Source organism: Heterodontus francisci, chromosome 33 (assembly GCF_036365525.1).
Source record: "Heterodontus francisci isolate sHetFra1 chromosome 33, sHetFra1.hap1, whole genome shotgun sequence".
Lineage (NCBI taxonomy): Eukaryota > Metazoa > Chordata > Chondrichthyes > Heterodontiformes > Heterodontidae > Heterodontus > Heterodontus francisci.
In genome coordinates, this window is record NC_090403.1 from 54,895,194 (window position 1) to 54,912,177 (window position 16,984).

The following is a 16,984-nucleotide window of genomic DNA, read 5'->3' on the forward strand; positions in this document are numbered from 1 at the left end:
ATCCTTTGAACATTTTAAACATCTCTGCAGCACGGGCATATTTTTTTCAATTTGCAATATAATGGTTTCTTTTCACAGACATGAATTCCAACTTCATACCAGTGGAGGAAGAGGAGGAGGAGGAGGAGGAAGAAGAGATGAGGAAAGTGCGAGCACAGCAAGAGGAGATGTACGATGATGTCGACACAGGACCTGTAGATCCAGGAATATCTCTAAGTCACCCAACAGCCAATATGGGCCAGGAGCAAGATGACGAGATTTATGAAGAGCTGCCAGGTATGTTGTGTCTTTCAATTGAGATGCACAAACCTTCAGATACCTGGAAATCATCTCTGTCTGATTCTCCACAGGAGGGAAGTCAAAGTTTTTTAAAAATTCATTCATGGGATGTGGGTGTCGCTGGCCAGGCCAGCATTTATTGCCCATCCCTGATTGCCCTTGAGAAGGTGATGGTGAACTGCCTTCTTGGACCGCTGCAGTCCTTGGGGTGTCGGTACACCAACAGTGCTGTTAGGAAGGGAGTTCCAGGATTTTGACCCAACGACAGTGAAGGACTGACAGTATAGTTCCAAGTCAGGATGGTGCGTGACTTGGAGGGAAACTTGCAGGTGGTGGTGTTCCCATGCATCTGCTGCCCTTGTCCTTCTAGGTGGTAGAGGTCACAGGTTTGGAAGGAGGTGCCTTGGTGAGTTGCTGTAGTGCATTTTGTAGATGGTACACACTGCTGCCACTGTGCGTCGGTGGTGAAGGGAGTGAATGTTGAAGGTGGTGGATGGGGTGCCAATCAAGTGGACTGCTTTGTCCTGGATGGTGTCGAGCTTCTTGAGTGTTGTTGGAGCTGCACCCATCCAGGCAAGTGGAGAGTATTCAGTCCCACTCTTGACTTGTACCTTGTAGTTGGTGGACAGGCACTGGGGAGTCAGGAGGGAGTTACTCGCCGCAGAATTCCCAGCCTTCCAAGCTGGGGAATGGAAAACATTTCGCACCCAGTGTCCACATCTAAAACTTCCACATCCAATAGGAACCAGATGATACTGCCCCATTTCACATCAGACTCTTGCAGCTGGTGAAGAAATTACACTTTTATCCCATCAATCCAGATTTAATTTGAAGGGAAATGCCAAAAAGATAAAGGGTGGTGTCTCGTCCAATCTCTCTTACAGTTCGCTTATGGTCACTTAGATCTCCTCACATAAACATCTCAGGCTCTGCAGATAGATCTTTGATCAGCAGTTTAAGTAGGCTGATGCCTGCCCTAAGAAAGGCTGGCAGTCATTTGGTGTGAATGTGTTCAATATCTACTAATTAGAAGTGAAAGTAGAAATTGCTGGAAATACTCAGGTCAGGCAGCATCTGTGGAGTGAGAACCAAAGTTAACGTTTCAGGTCAATGACCTTTCATCAGAGCTAGTTAGAAAACCCACCTCTGTTTCTTCCATTTGCTAATTTTGGTGTGAAATTAGACATACGTAAAAAGCACAAGAAGCTTGGTTTGTCTTTTTCAACAAGTTGTCTTTGCAATAACCTTGTAGTTCTTGACCTGTGTGCAGGATAGATGAGATAATGGAGTGAATTCAAGAGCAACAACATCTACTTCATTGTATCCACTTCAAACAAATGACAGTTTTTCTTTAAACACTACCTCCCCACTAACCCCCAAACATCCTATTTGAGATGGGACAGTCTGATTTTCACATTCCATTTAATTCTGAAATGTAAATATGGTGACATGAAACTGGTCTTTGCCAGAGCACATATCAGGCTTGTAGCAAATCAGCAGCCCAATGTGCACCCTCCCCCTACCCCTCAACCTGCTGATTTTCTTTTCCATTCACTGGCAAAGAGCAGTTTCATAGAATGACTCTCCTGCTCTTTCCCCATAGCCCTGCAAAATTTTCCCTTTCAAGTATTTATCCAATTCTCTTTTGAAAGTTATTATTGAATCTACTTCTACTGCCCTTTCAGGCAGCGCATTCCAGATCACAACAACTCACTGTGTGTAAAAAAAAAAAAAATTGTTTCCTTATATCGCCTCTGGTTCTTTTCCCAAACATATTAAATCAGTATCCTCTGGTTCCTGACCCTCCAGACACTGGAAACAGCTTCTCCCTATCTGCTCTGTCAAAACCCTTCATAATTTTGAACACCTCTATCAAATCTTCAGTTCCACACCCAAAGTTCTTAATTTTAAAATCAGAAGTTTATTCCACCCTCTCTTCCCACTTGGTGCTGTTGTTCTTCATGCTGTGCAGGCATTGCTGAGGTTTCAAAGGTTTTCAATGAATTTTCACAACTGGTAAAGCAAACTATTGGAATCCAAGCACCGAATCCACCCGCAACCAACAAGTTTCTCTGCTTTTAATCAACACTGAACAGCAAACAGCAGCAAGCAGCCAACACAAGAAAGCCAGTCAGGCAAAGTCAACAGAGTTGAAGGTTTTATAGAATCTTCCTTCCCAAGTGCAGACCTGAATTCCACTATTCTGACACATTGCAGACACGGGGGAATGTATTTAGCCTCTGTCCCAGTCCATTCCTGTTTTAAGAGGTCAGACAGAATTTTTCAACAACAACAACTTGATTTATGTCGCACCTTTAACATGGTAAAACATCCCAATGTGCTTCACAGGAGCGTTATTGATCAAAATTTGACACTAAACCATAGAAGGAGATATTAAGTCAGGTGCCCAAAAACCTGGTCAAAGGGGTAGGTTATAAGGAGTGTCATAAAGGAAAATAGAGAAGTAAATGTAGATATAAATGTTACCCAAAAGGTACTGGACTTGACCGAATAATTGACCAAAGAAGAATGAGGCTGGTCTTCCCTTGAATATAGAAAATTAAGGGCTGATCTTATTGAAATGTTCAACATGATTAAAAATTTGACAGGGTAGTTAGAGAGAAACTATTTCCTCTGGTGGGGTGTGCAAGAGTTCATAACGTTAAAATTAGAGCCAGACTATTCAGGGGTGATGTCAGGAAGCACCTTTTCAGGCACGAGGCAGTGGAAATCTGGAACTCTTTCCCCCCCCCCCCCTCCCCCCCCCCCCAAAAAAGCTGTTGGGGTTGGGAACCAATGACAAATTTCAAATCTAAGATTGATAGAATTTCTGTTAGGCAAGGGCCTTCTCCTGTTCCTATATACCTAGGTCATTGAAATGGGCAGGAGAATTGTTTGAGAGACTCATTGATGTGCTTCAGGGATAGAAGTGATTCAGAGATAATGGGGAAAGACCAGGAAGTGAGATTCGTCTCAATGACAAAGCGTTAGATTGCTAAGCTCCTGCAGGATTACCTGTTGCTGGAAATTTCCACATTCATGATAGAAAACCAAAATTGGGAGCTACGAGGGGAGTTTCAAAAGACTGAATGGACTGGGACCCTTTTCTCTTGAATGGGGAAAGCCGAGGGGTGTACTAATAGACGTCCTTAAAATTATGAAAGGGTTTGGTAGGGTAGGCGTAGAGAAAATGCTCGCATTTATGGAGATCAAAACTAGGTGACATAAATATAAGATAGTCACTAATAAATCCGACAGGGAATTTAGGAGAAACTTCTTTACCCAGAGAGTGGTGAGAATGTAGAACTCACTACCACAGGGGAGTGGTTGAGGCAAAAAGATGCATTTAAGGGGAAGTTAGATAAACACTTAAGTGAGAAAGGAAGAGAAGGATACACTGATAGGGTGTGACAAAGAGGGGTGGGAGGAGGCACAGACAAGTTAGACCGATTGGTTATTTTCTGTGTTATACATTCTGTCTAATAACGAGTGTAACTTTCAGCTTCCCTGCCGCCTGAGCTGTGGCCTAGTCAGGAAGCTTGGACACGTGTTGTAGATATTTCATGTTGTTGAACTCAGTGGACTGAAAACTATGCAGGTTCCACATCAAGCAGGCTTGGCCAGCTTAGCACCCTGTGGGTGAATTTGGAATGACCCAGTCCTATGTACCTAGAGTTGTTGGCAACATAAGCCCATAAGGCTCAACCCATCACTGCGCTGCCGGGCTAAACCTCTTACAGTTGTCCAATGCTATTACCTAAAGAAAGCAATAGGAAGATAAAATGAATAGGATTGGAGTGATCATTACAGCGCATGTGACTTCCAAAAATATCATCCATTACATGGAAGGTACAACATAAAAACAGGTCATCTGGTTCATGCCAATGTTTGTGCTACACTCAAGCCTCCTCCCACAACTCAAACCTTTTCTCGACCAACTACCTATCCAGTTCCCTTTTCAGTTTTGCAATGCTGTCCGCCTCCAAGTATTCCCTGGCAATCTGCTTCATATATTCTCAATTCTGTGTCTATCTAAACTGTTCACTTTCTCTCTGACCTTGAGTTAACACTACTTATTATAGAGCCACTTGAATCCTCATCTTCCTCCCAGTGGCTCCGTTCGAATCAATCGACAGTGACTGGCACACAAAAAAAAGAGCCTCAACGTTGGGTGAAGCCTTCTGAGGTTAAATAGTCTGACTGCTGTTATGATCCCATGAGGGACTGTCATGCAGACGCCCACCTGTCAAGAATGAGGCATATTAATTTCACCATATGAACATTGATTTTTAAACTGTTGCTGGAGTGAAAAAATGACCTGTTTGAAGATCACCAGACACTTGGCTGGAAGAACATTTGCATACTAAGACACAATGCTTGGAGAGACAAAAGACTTACTCCCTGGTCCAATGAACCCAAATGGATTTTGATCACCAGATATTGAAAGTGTAAGGAAGCGCATTCCAAGGCCTGCTAAGGTAATACGATCCACAAACCTCGCAGGAGAGACTGTTCCAGATAAGGAGCTAGTCACATGACTAACTGGCTGGTCCAGGTTTTTGAACTAGCCACAGGACAGTTTGAATTCAGAAGGCAGTTTTGCAACTGAAGCTGGAGCAAGGACACACCTCTCCCGGCTGTCTCTCTCGCTTTCTCCCAAGCCACTGGACCCACGGAAGACACGTACACCTCAAGAGAGAAAAGACTCCGACATTGAAACAAGTTGAAGCATGAACAGGGCCCCAACGAACAGCAGGGCTGTCCGGCAACCAAAGATTCCAAATTGAGCTCAAAAGACAGTAAATAACTACCAGATATTGCCTCAAACTTTTCCCTTTTATTCCTTCTACTTTTTCTGTCTCTATCCGCGTGTGTGTTTATCGTGTATGCATGCTAGCGTGGTCGCATCGCGTATTCCAAGCCATTACCCGAATTAGAGTTTAAGATTAATACACTTCCATCTTTCTTGTTTAAATCTAAGAAAACATGTCTGAATTGATTTCTTTGTCTTACAATTGGAAAGTGGTGAACAAGGATTCACTGAGGGGGAGCTAAAAACACGGTGTTTTAAAATTAAACCATGTTACAGTTAAACCAGGCAAAGGCTAAGAGGGAACCCCTGGATCCCTTCTCACCTGGTCGTAACAGAAATCGTTAACGTTTAGAAAGAGAAAGTCGAATTTCCAGTTATTACTGAATTACGCCACAAGACTTCACGTTTTAAGGAAAAAACTTTACTGTACAAGAGTTAAACAAAACAAAATACTGCTAATTTAATATTACAACTTAGAAACACTTATATTTTAAACTTAAAATCATGAAGACATATGATTTAAACTCTAAATCTCAACAGAGCACTCTTATTTGACTGTTACTTCCATCCCAACAGTCCCTTATACTTTACAGGATCTTGGTGATTTGTTCACTTCTCCTGGGACCAATCCAAAGTGTACCACAGCTCTTAGGAATTCACTGCCAGTTCTTTAATTTTTCAACTGTCTTCTGTGCTATGGGATCACCTTCTGAATAGAGTTTCCCAGCTTAAGCACGGGCCTGTCTCAAAGCAGAAACACCCCTGGTTCCCGATGGTCCCTTGGCTCCCGAGTCCAGCCAACCTCCAAAAGCCAACTGTTGGTCTGAAGCCACCAGGCTGTCCAAAAGCCAACTGACTGACTTTGTCAGCAAGCACAAAGATCAAAAAGTCAACAGACAGCCTCGCGTCATCTAGCTCCATAGCAATGTGGTACACGTGAGATGTCCCAGATAGTAATTCAAACCAATGATGTCCAGCTTCAAACCTTCTCCCTGATCCAGGAAATCACATGAACAATTTAAACCCCTAACTGAGGTAGCTGCAGACACACCATCTCCATCAACAAGTTAAGATGGGTTCCCATTGTGTTGGGTCTTTACACTTCCCACTATGACCTTACTAAGTAAACATGGGCCGCCCTTTGATTTGTAACAGCCTTAGGCTTGTTTGCCAGCTTCTCAAATCAGGTGTTTTCATTTGTCTTACATTAAAAAAAATTCAATTCCCAAGTTAAAAGTTACCTCTAGAAAATTAATACAAACCATGAACTAGGTGATCGTAACACTGCCTACAATAGCATGTGAAGAATTGCCATTTGAACTTGGGTGACTTGGAAGCTGCAGTCCAGCGTGTGTCAGCACACTGAGGGGAGGAGGGCAAGAGATACAGGTGACCAATTAAAAAGGGGAGAGCTAACACCAAAACATCTCCATTACTTGGAATACAGTTCCTCAAACCTCTGTCAGTGAAAGAGTTAAGGAATTAAAGAAGTTACGGTTATTCATTTTGTGAAGAATATTACTGGGGATATATAAGGGACATTTTGCATCCCAAATGAGGTCAATTAGCATGATTTGCATATGCAGATGAGCTTCAATTCGCACTCAAGTTGTGTGTTGCTTGTGTTTTATGGGCTCCCACTTTGATCGTTTTAGATTTATCTAATTTTTTTGTTTTGTTTGTTATGATTAATATTTTATGGCGTTCTCTGCTTTATTACGAAATCCCAGCTGTGTAATAATTGTGGGACAGGTTTAATGCAAAGAATGTGTATTGGGAAAATGCACACCACAGAGACAAGGCACCACATCACTCCCACAGAATTTCAAGTCTTCTGCAAAGTTTCACAAGCGAGGTCTGATTGCAAATAGTTTAAGACTGGTGCTTGCTATATTGTACTCGAATACTGTAATGTTACAAGTAGGTGTTTGCTCAGACTCTCCTTTCAAGTTTCAGCAGTGGTGTTGGATTTGAAAGTCAGCCAGAGAAACCGATGCTTTCTTTCCAGAACTTTGCATTTCCCCGTCCTAACTCGCACCAAGTCCTGTTCACCTATCACCTCCTCTGCTCACTGGCCCACAATAGTGCAGCAACTCCTCGATTTTAAAAACTGGCATATTTGTGTTTAATTACCTCCATGGCCTCTGCCCTCCCTATCTCTGTAGCCTCATCCAGCCCTTCAACCCTCGGAGATCTCTGCACTCCTCCAGTTCTAGTTTCTTGTGCATCCCCATCATTGCATTGCTCCACCATTGGCGGCCATGCCTATGGCTGCTTAGACTCTTAGCTTTGGAATTCTCTCCCTTTCCATTTCCCTCTCTCTCCTCCTCTAAGAGAGTACATAAAACCTACCTCTTTTGAGCAAGCTTCTGGTTGCCTGTCCTGATGTCTCCTTGTGTGGTTCAGTGGAGAACAAAAATGTGATTTAAAAAAAAACTTTTAGATGTAGGTCAGGCATCGGGGCCAATGAGCAATGAAGCATTCCCATTCTTCCTTCTAATGGTGGGCGGCAGGGTGGTGCTAAATACCTCCTTTGACTGGAGAATGGAAACACGGATGCATTTTAAAATTAGGGGGGGTAATGGAGCTTTGTTAGCTACTCACAATTTTCGGCATGAGCACAGGTGACCCACAACCCTTCAGTGTATATTTGGGAGTCTGCTGAAGTTTTTAAATTTGTTCCACTCATCTGTTCCCCTTTGAATGTCAGAGATATCAGCTGGCATAAAGCTCGGGTTAGACTGCAATTGGAGTACTAGGTTCAGATCTGGGCACTGTGCCTCAGGAAGGATATATTAGCCTTGGAGGGGGTGCAGCACCGATTCACCAGAATGATACCAGGGCTAAAAGGGTTAAATGGTGAGGACAGGTGGCATAGATTAGGCTTGTATTCCACTGAGGAAAGAAGTTGAAGGGTAATCTCATCGAGGCTTTTATGATAATTAAAAGGTTTGATGAGGGTAGACAGAGAGAAACTATTTCCCCTGGTTGGGGGTGTGTGGGGAGTCCAAAACAAGGGGGTATAACATTAAAATTAGAGGCAGGCCATTCAGGGATGATGGCAGAAAGAACTTTGTCACACAAAGGGTAGTGGAAATCTGGAACCCGCCCCCCACAAAAAAGCTGTTGGGGCTGGGAGTCAATTGAAAATTTCAAAACTGAGATTGATAGAATTTTGTTGGCCAAGGAATTAAGGGTTATGGAACCAAGGCAGATAGATGGAGTTAAGATAAGCAGGGGGGTGGGGGTCGGGCAGCTGAACAGGCTTCCTCCTGTTCCTATATTCCAATAAAGAATCCTGGAGTGAAATTCCATCCAGTGGATGTTGGTGCTATAGTGAAGAGGCAACAAGCAAGCCTGGTCTCCGTTCGACTGTGAATGGTACAGGTCATAGGACGGCACAGTGGTGCAGTGGTTAGCACCGCAGCCTCACAGCTCCAGCGACCCGGGTTCAATTCTGGGTACTGCCTGTGTGGAGTTTGCAAGTTCTCCCTGTGTCTGCGTGGGTTTCCTCCGGGTGCTCCGGTTTCCTCCCACATGCCAAAGACTTGCTGGTTGATAGGTTAATTGGCCATTATAAATTGCCCCTAGTATAGGTAGGTGGTAGGAAAATATAGGGACAGGTGGGGATGTGGTAGGAATATGGAATTAGTGTAGGATTAGTATAAATGGGTGGTTGATGGTCGGCACAGACTCGGTGGGCCGAAGGGCCTGTTTCAGTGCTGTATCTCTAAAAAAAAAAGGTCATTGCTCCCTGGCCTAAACCAGTCAGTGTCCATTTTTTCCGACCATCCTGATCAGCGACAGGTTTGCCATTTGGAAGGGCTGCATTTTTTCTCTCTCTGAATAATTCTGCTAAAATTGTCTAATTGAATTGGCCTGGAGTTGCTAGTTTTTTTGCTTTATTGCCTACTGAAAAGAGACTACACAGCGTTGGGGACTGACACAGGGTTTTTTTAATGCAATCCGAGAGGCATTATGTTCAAAAATAAATATAGATTTATGCCGACAAAAGGATTAAAATAAAGGTTTTCAGCCTTTGCTCAGATCTTATGCACGGCGTTCAGCATTATTAAGCCCTCTGGCTAAATCCTCAAATGCTGTATGACAGGCTGGATGCAGTCAGCTGGTAAATCGGATTTTGCTATTGCCTGCTAATTCACTTCCATCAAGTACTGGATTTGAAGACTTTTTTTTTTATTCTCCAAATAGCACAGCCTTCATACAGAAGGTTGCGTATGAAGATTGCACAGTTTCAAGCTGTTCAGATATTGGTTGAAAGTGCAAAGGAATTACATTTATTTAGCACCTCACTGTGGCTCTCAAACATCTCAAACTGCTTCGCTTGCCATGAATTACTCTGAAATGCCCTGAATTGTTATGTAGCAGCCATTTTGCGCAGGGTGAGGTGTCATGAATAGATGAATTGCTAGTTCATGTGTTTTAAATCGTACCGGTTGAGGTAAAAACACTGGGAAAGGTGTCTTGGCATCATAGCATTTTAGAATCTTTAAAAAAAATTGCAGTTGTTTACCTAAGGAGGGAGTGCAGAGAAGGTTCACTAGGTTGATCCCTGGGATGAGAGGGTTGCCCTATGCGAAGAAATTGCATAGAATGGGCTTGAGTTTAGAAGAATGAGAGGTAATGTCATTGAAACCTATAAAATCCCTTGACAGGGTAGATGCTGGGAGGACATTTTCACTGACTGGAGAGTCTAGAATGTAGGATCACAGTCTCAGAATAACAGATCAACAATTTAGGACTGAGATGAGGAGAAATTTATTAACTCAGACGATTGTGATTCTTTGGAATTCTCTACCTCAAAGGGTTGCAGATACTCAGTCGATGAATATATTCAAAGCTGAGATCACTAAAGGAATTAAGGGACCTGTGGATCGCAGGCATCGGTGCTAGGACCCCAGCTAAACACAATATATAATCATGATTTAGATGAGGCAACTAAATGTAATATTTCCAAATTTGCAGATGACACAAAACTGGGTGGGAGGGTGAGTTGTGAGGAGGATGCAGAGAGGCTTCAGGGTGATTTGGACAAGTTGAGTGAGTGGGCAAATGCATGGCAGATGCAGTATAATGTGGATAAATGTGAGGTTATCCACTTTGGTAGCAAAAACAGGAAGGCAGATTATTATCTGGCTATAAACAGAGAGGGGAATATGCAGCGAGACCTGGGTGTTCTCATACACCAGTCGCTGAAGGTAAGCATGCAGGTGCAACAGGTGGTAAAAAAGTTAAATGGTATGTTGGCCTTCATAGTGAGAGGATTCGAGTACAGGAGCAGGGATGTCTTGCTGCAATTATACAGTGCCTTGGTGAGGCCACACCTGGAATATTGTGTGCAATTTTGGTCTCCTTATCTGAGGAAGGATGTTCTTGCTATAGAGGGAGTGCAGCGAAGGTTTACCAGACTGATTCCTGGGATGGCGGGACTGACGTATGAGGAGAGATTGAGTCGGTTAGGATTATATTTGCTGGAGTTCAGAAGAGTGAGGGGGGATCTCATAGAAACCTATAAAATTCTAACAGGACTTGACAGGGTAGATGCAGGTGGGATGTTCCCGATTGTGGGGGAGTCCAGAACCAGGGGTCATAGTCTGAGGATATGGGATGAGGAGAAATTTCTTCACCCTGAGAGTGGTGAGCCTGTGGAATTCGCTACCACTTAAAGCAGTTGAGGCCAAAACATTGTATGTTTTCAAGAAGGAGTTAGATATAGCTCTTGGGGCAAAAAGGATCAAAGGATATGGGGCGAAAACGGGAACAGGTTACTGAGTTGGATGTTCAGCCATGATCATAATGAATGGCGGAGCAGGCTTGAAGGGCTGAATGGCCTACTCCTATTTTCTATGTTTCTGTATGGCGGAAAAGTGGTGTTCACACAGAAGTTCAGCCATGATCTTATTGAATGCGGAGCAGGCCGTATGGCCAACTGTTGCTCCTATTTCTCTTTTTACAATGGTGGAGGGGCCATCGCAGGACGACATCAGACCTCGGGAGTGTTGTGGAACTACTTGCTGAGCCCCACACACACCACCAAATCAGAGCTAAACAGGCCCAACTCAGCAAAGCCCAATTTCCCAGAGGGATCTTATAACAACAACTTGCATTTATATAGCACCTTTAACACAGTAAAATATCCCAAGGCATTTCACAGAAGTGTTACCAAGCAACATTTGACACCAAGTCACACGAGATATTAAAACAGCTGACCAAAAGCTTGTCAAGTATTTTGGTTTTAAGGAACATCCTGAACTTAGAGTTAACAGACTTTAAGATCAAAACCTCAACATAACCGTGGAAAATGAAAAACTTGCTTCATCATCCCAAAAAACAGAGGGGCATCTTAAAGGAGGAGAGAGAGATGGAGAGGTTTAGGGAGGGAATTCCAGAGCTTAGGGCCCAGGCAGCTGAAGACACGGCCACCAATGGTGGAGCGATTAAAATCGGGGATGTCCAAGAGGCCGGAATTGGAGGAGCACGGATATCTCCGAGGGTTCTGGGCTGGAGGAGATTACAGAGATAGGGAGGGGGCGAAGGCATGGAAGATTTGAACGTGAGGATGTGACTTTTAAAATGAGCATTAGGCTACTCATTATGGTGCACAAGGGGCCTTAAGTTTGTTTTAGATGGCCACCCCGAATGCCTCAAAAATGGCCCGACCCAATATTGGGGCCATTCTCTTGGTGCACGGCTCGGTGGTTCCCGATAACGTCCACCCTCCTTGCACCTGAGCCACACCCAGAAAACAGATGTAACGAGGTCCACTTTGTGCTTCACCATACTTCAACAAAGTTGACATGAGCGAAGTAAAGCACAAGCCAGCTTTGGGATAACACCACCCTTATTTACATTCCATACATCTCACTGCTTGCCGCACACTCGCTCCCTATGCAAACATGTAATCAAATTTGAAGCAATTTTATTTTCCTCTCTTAAAAATTTTTATTTTTTTAAAGCACAAGTCTTCCTTTTATTAATGACTTTTGGTGGAGAGTGTTTTGCATTATTCCATGGTGGAACAATAAAATGTCACAGGTAATAAAGTTTCCAATTTTCCCATCAGAAGTACATAAAATCTTAAAATTAAAAAAGTGAATACAAATTGACATTTATGCCTCAATGCGCAAAGCAACATCAGGTGTCTTTATAGAGTGGAAAACTTAATGGATTGCTAAATCAGAAATGTTTGTTGTAATTTGCATTCCTTTGGGTACCATAACAACATTGAAAGTAGTATATTTGCATATTCAGTCCTTTTTAGCCGTGGCTGTTCATTGCCTGTAATTAGCTGGCATTCACTTGCAATTTTTTTCTGATCTGACTGCTAATAAATTTTTACACACAGCCAGTCAGCCGATGCAAATTTGGAAAAGTGCCTTTTAGCAAGGGATGCACTGCTGTTAAGATGCCCCAGGGTCTGAATCTGGGTTGCGTTAGATTCATCCATAGGCTCTCCTTTCAGATCAATTTCCAAGCTTGGCCAACATGAAAACTGGGCGACTTTAGATAAATATACTGGGGTTGAGTTTCCGCTTTGGATATATTTGGCAAACCGGTTGCGAGGTGTGCTGGTTTTTCCAAAGTGAAGTTACAGTTCGAGTTTCTGCTCTGACTCATTTGCATAATCAGATGTAAAATTGTCCACGATCCAGCCCAATTGGGCAGTGTTTTAAAATGTAATTGTTTTCTTCTTGCATTAAAAAAACATTCCTTGACGTATTTAAGAGTGGTAACTTGGTGCGGTTTTATTAATGCAGCTGAAAATACGTTTATCACCAAATAAACAGTTTCAATCAGTGTTCAGTTCACCACCTGCGAATAATCTGATTGTAAATCACGGAAAATGACTTTAAAAGCTGTATAAACCATTTGCTAGTTTCACTGGGGTACACTAGTCAGTTTCTTCGTAAATCAAATATTGCTTGATATGTAAGAGCTTCTAAAAAGTGCCTGCACTTAAAACCCAGGTTAATTTGAAGAGCCTCCTCAAATGGGCGTGATAAGTAGAAACTGGCCGTGACAATTAATTCAATTTGGGGTTGTAGCCAGTTTGGTGGGTGGGGTCAGTTTCCAGTGCGTTTTTTTAAACCAACACAAAAGATCAACGAAACCCAATTTGTACCAAACGTAACAGGTGCTTGAAATTTCGTGATCTTTTGCGCTAGTTATCAGCCAAATTTCTCCAGAAGTAGCAGCGCAACCTGACAGAAATTCTGGAAATACTCAGCAGGTCTGGCAGCGTCTGTGGAGAGGGAAACAGAGTTAACGTTTCATATGATCTGATGAAAGGTCACAGACCTGAAACGTTAACTCTGTTTTCCTCTCCACTGATGCTGCCAGACCTGATGGGTATTTCCAGCACTTTCTGTTTTTATTTCTGATTTCCAGCATCTGCAGTATTTTACTTTTATTTCACAGAAATTCTACCTCAATGTTTTAATTCCCCAGATATATATAGTGGCCACAGTATTGAAGGACTATGTTTTTAAAATCTAGGGAATGATTGGCTTTATAAAGTGTGGCATAAAGTGCAAAAGCAAGGGAGTTGTGTTAAACCTTTATAAAACACTGGTTAGGCCCCAGCTGGAGTATTGTGTCCAACTCTGGGCACCACACTTTAGGAAGGATGTCACGGTCTTGGAGGGGATGCAGAGGAGATTGACTAGAATGGTTCCAGGGATGAGGGATTTTAGTTATATGGAGAGACTGTAGAGGGTGGGGTTGAGAGGAGATTTAATGGAGGTGTTCAAAAATTATGAAGGTTTTTGAAGGAGGGACTAAGGAGAAACTGTTTCCATTGACCAGAGGGTTGGTAACCAGATTTATGATAATTGCCAAAGGAACCAGAGGGTTTGAGGGTTAAAAATGTTATGCAACGAATTGTGATCTGGAATGCACTGCCTGAAAGCACAGTGGAAGCAGTTTCAGTCGTAACTTTCAAAAGAGAATTGGATAAATATTTGAAATGGAGAAAGCTGTGGGGCAAGGGCAGGGGCAGGGGACGAATTGGATAGCACTTTCAAAGAGCCAGCAGAGGCACAGAGGGCCAAATGGCCTCCTCCTGTGCTGCATCATTCTATGATTAACCTGTCTTCACTACACGTAATAGTGTCTGCAGTCTGGGTTGGTAATAGTCCTTTTAGTTCCAGGGGTTTGGTTTCAAATGCAATGGAATCTGATTGGACAGAATTCCTCCCTGCCTTCCTCACTTACATCTCCTCCTGTCCATGAGTATAATAAAACGGGAACGAAGTTCTATAAAATGCACATTCTGTCTTTCACCATCAGTCCCTCTCCCTTCAGCCACGACACTCTTCACTCCAGCTCCCTCCAAACATTTGGCTTCCCCCTCCCCCAGGCCTTCATAGTCTTCTCTTGAAACTTACCTGCAGCCAACCTACCCCAAAATCTCAATTTCCCTCGCTCGCTCGCTCTCCTTCCTTCCACCAAGTCTGTGCCAATGTTTTTCTCCACAATCGGCCTTGACCAATCTCAATCACCTGTGCACTTCTCAGAGCCATTAATATCTCTGTTTTAAAACAATTACCTAACTGTCATTTAAAAGCTGCTGAAATGAGAATTCAGCATCCTCACAATCCTCTACATCAAGATTTTTATTATAATCTGTTCACCCCTGAGCTCTCTGACCAATCCCTTTCAGTGAGAAGCACTATCGAAATGTAGGCGCATAAATCAGGATGTTAGTTGGGGTGAATTACTGGGTGGGTGGTTTGCGAGGGGAGGGTGGGAGGTGCATGGGGCGGGTGGGTTCGTGGGAAGGGGACGAGCAGGGGGGATGCCTAGGGGAGTGGGGCGGGGGTTGGCATGGGGACAGTGGGGAGGGGCGTGGAATTGTTTGGGGGGGTGGTTTTCTTGGGGTGGGCGAGGGGTTTGTGTGGGAAGAGCGGGGTGTTGCTGGGGGGAGGGGCGGGTGTTGCCAGGTGGGGGGTTGCTATGGGGGGGTTTGCGTGGGGACAGTGGGGGATGTGTGGAGCGGGGCGAGGGATTGTCTGGTGGTTGGGAGGATGCCTGGTGGGGGGGTTCGCATGGGGAAGGGTTGGGGGGGGTTGGGGGGTTGAGTGGGAACGGCGGGGGGTTGGTTTGGGATGGGCGGGGGTTGGTGTGAGGTGGGCGGGGCGATGGTGTGGGGAGGGGTGGGGGTGCGGGTGTTGCCTTGGGGAGGGCGGGGGTTGCCTGGGGGGGTCGGGGGCTGTGTGGAGAGGGCAGGGGTTGTGTGGGGAGGATGGGGTGCAAGGTGGAGTAAATCACAGTTTGGATGTGTAACACTTCAAATTACAGTGGAAAGTCTCCAATGATGGAGACAGAAGCTGGGACGCTGGAAAACTTTTTACAGGTGCAATAAGATTTAGGTGGCAGTTTGAAGATTATTTGGTTCATGAGCGCAATTCCACTCCTGGGAGACATAAAAAACGCACAATTTGTTTTTATTTTCAAATGCAATCACTTTCCTGTCTTGCTCCACTAGCCTTTAGCACTGGCGCTTTGTTCCAAACTGTATTAAAATGGAACTGTTCTTTTTGAAAATTTCTTCTTCTTGATTGTACCTACACCTGAAGGGTAACCCTGCCTGTTATCAACCCGTCTCCAGTTATCCAGGCTGACAGTGAAAAGCATCCTCTGCAGAGATTTTCACAGTGTCTTGACTCTCAATCTTAGATTAGATTAGAGATACAGCACTGAAACAGGCCCTTCAGCCCACCGAGTCTGTGCCGACCAACAACCACCCATTTATACTAATCCTACACTAATTCCATATTCCTACCACATCCCCACCTGTCCCTATATTGCCCTACCACTTACCTATACTCGGGGCAATTTATAACGGCCAATTTACCTATCAACCTGCAAGTTTTTGGCTGTGGGAGGAAGCTGGAGCACCCGGCGAAAACCCACGCAGACACAGGGAGAACTTGCAAACTCCACACAGGCAGTACCCAGAATTGAACCCGGGTTGCTGGAGCTGTGAGGCTGCGGTGCTAACCACTGTGCCGCCCAAAATCTTGTTCAAAGATTCCACAAAATTCCAGGGAGATGCCATAAATGTGACTGGTTTGGTTGGTGTGTGTTATGTCCTTTCATCTCTAGGACCCTAGTTCAAACCCAACCCAGAACCCATGAGGTGAAAGACTGTCCTTCTCCTTTGGCTTTGTTTGGCACGCCCGGGGGTGATGCTAAGAATTCAGAAAATCTGACCCTAAGTAATATCAACTCTGTTTAGAGAATTTGGGTTACATAAAGCAGTGAAGACATTAAAGTCACAAAGAACAGAGGAGGGACAGGTGAAGGGGAGAACTGGAAAGAAAGGGAATGGATGGCAGAGAGGAGGAGAAAACAGAAGGAACAGGATTTGGGTAAAAAGCCTGCACTTGTTAATTAGCTGGTGATATTGTACAGTTAATGCACTTCTATCAAACTCTGCCTTGCTATTTTGATCAAGGAGTTTGTCATAGAGTCATAGAGAGATACAGCACCAAAACAGGCCCTTCGGCCCACCAGGTCTGCGCCGACCATCAACCACCCATTTATGCTAATCCTGAATTAATCCCATTTTTCCCCTCTCCCATCCCCACCTTCCCTCAATTCTCCTACCACCTTCCCTCAATTCTCCTACCACCTACCTACACTAGAGGCAATTTATTTACAATGGCCAATTTACCTGTCAACCCGTAAGTCTTTGGCATGTGGGTGTGCGTATTTGAAATGGGTAGGACCTCTGCCTTATCTGGCGACATCAGAGAGATAATGGGCTGAATTTTACCAGCTCTCCGACATCGGGGGTCATGGTTGGGGGCCCGGAAAATTCTTCCAGGAGAGGCCCGCCTCGACCCCCGACACTGAGAAGGCCCCGCC

General features: G+C 44.2%; 1 protein-coding gene across 2 annotated transcripts in view; it reads left to right on the forward strand.

Moving 5' to 3' along the window:
* The window catches only part of skap1 (src kinase associated phosphoprotein 1), a 387,134-nt gene that overhangs the window by 255,873 nt on the left and 114,277 nt on the right, over nucleotides 1-16,984 (forward strand). For both annotated transcript variants that reach the window (XM_068013612.1, XM_068013611.1), the window contains one exon: nucleotides 79-276. In XM_068013612.1, the coding sequence (XP_067869713.1) occupies nucleotides 79-276 (198 nt within the window). The remainder of the gene's footprint in view (nucleotides 1-78; nucleotides 277-16,984) is intronic.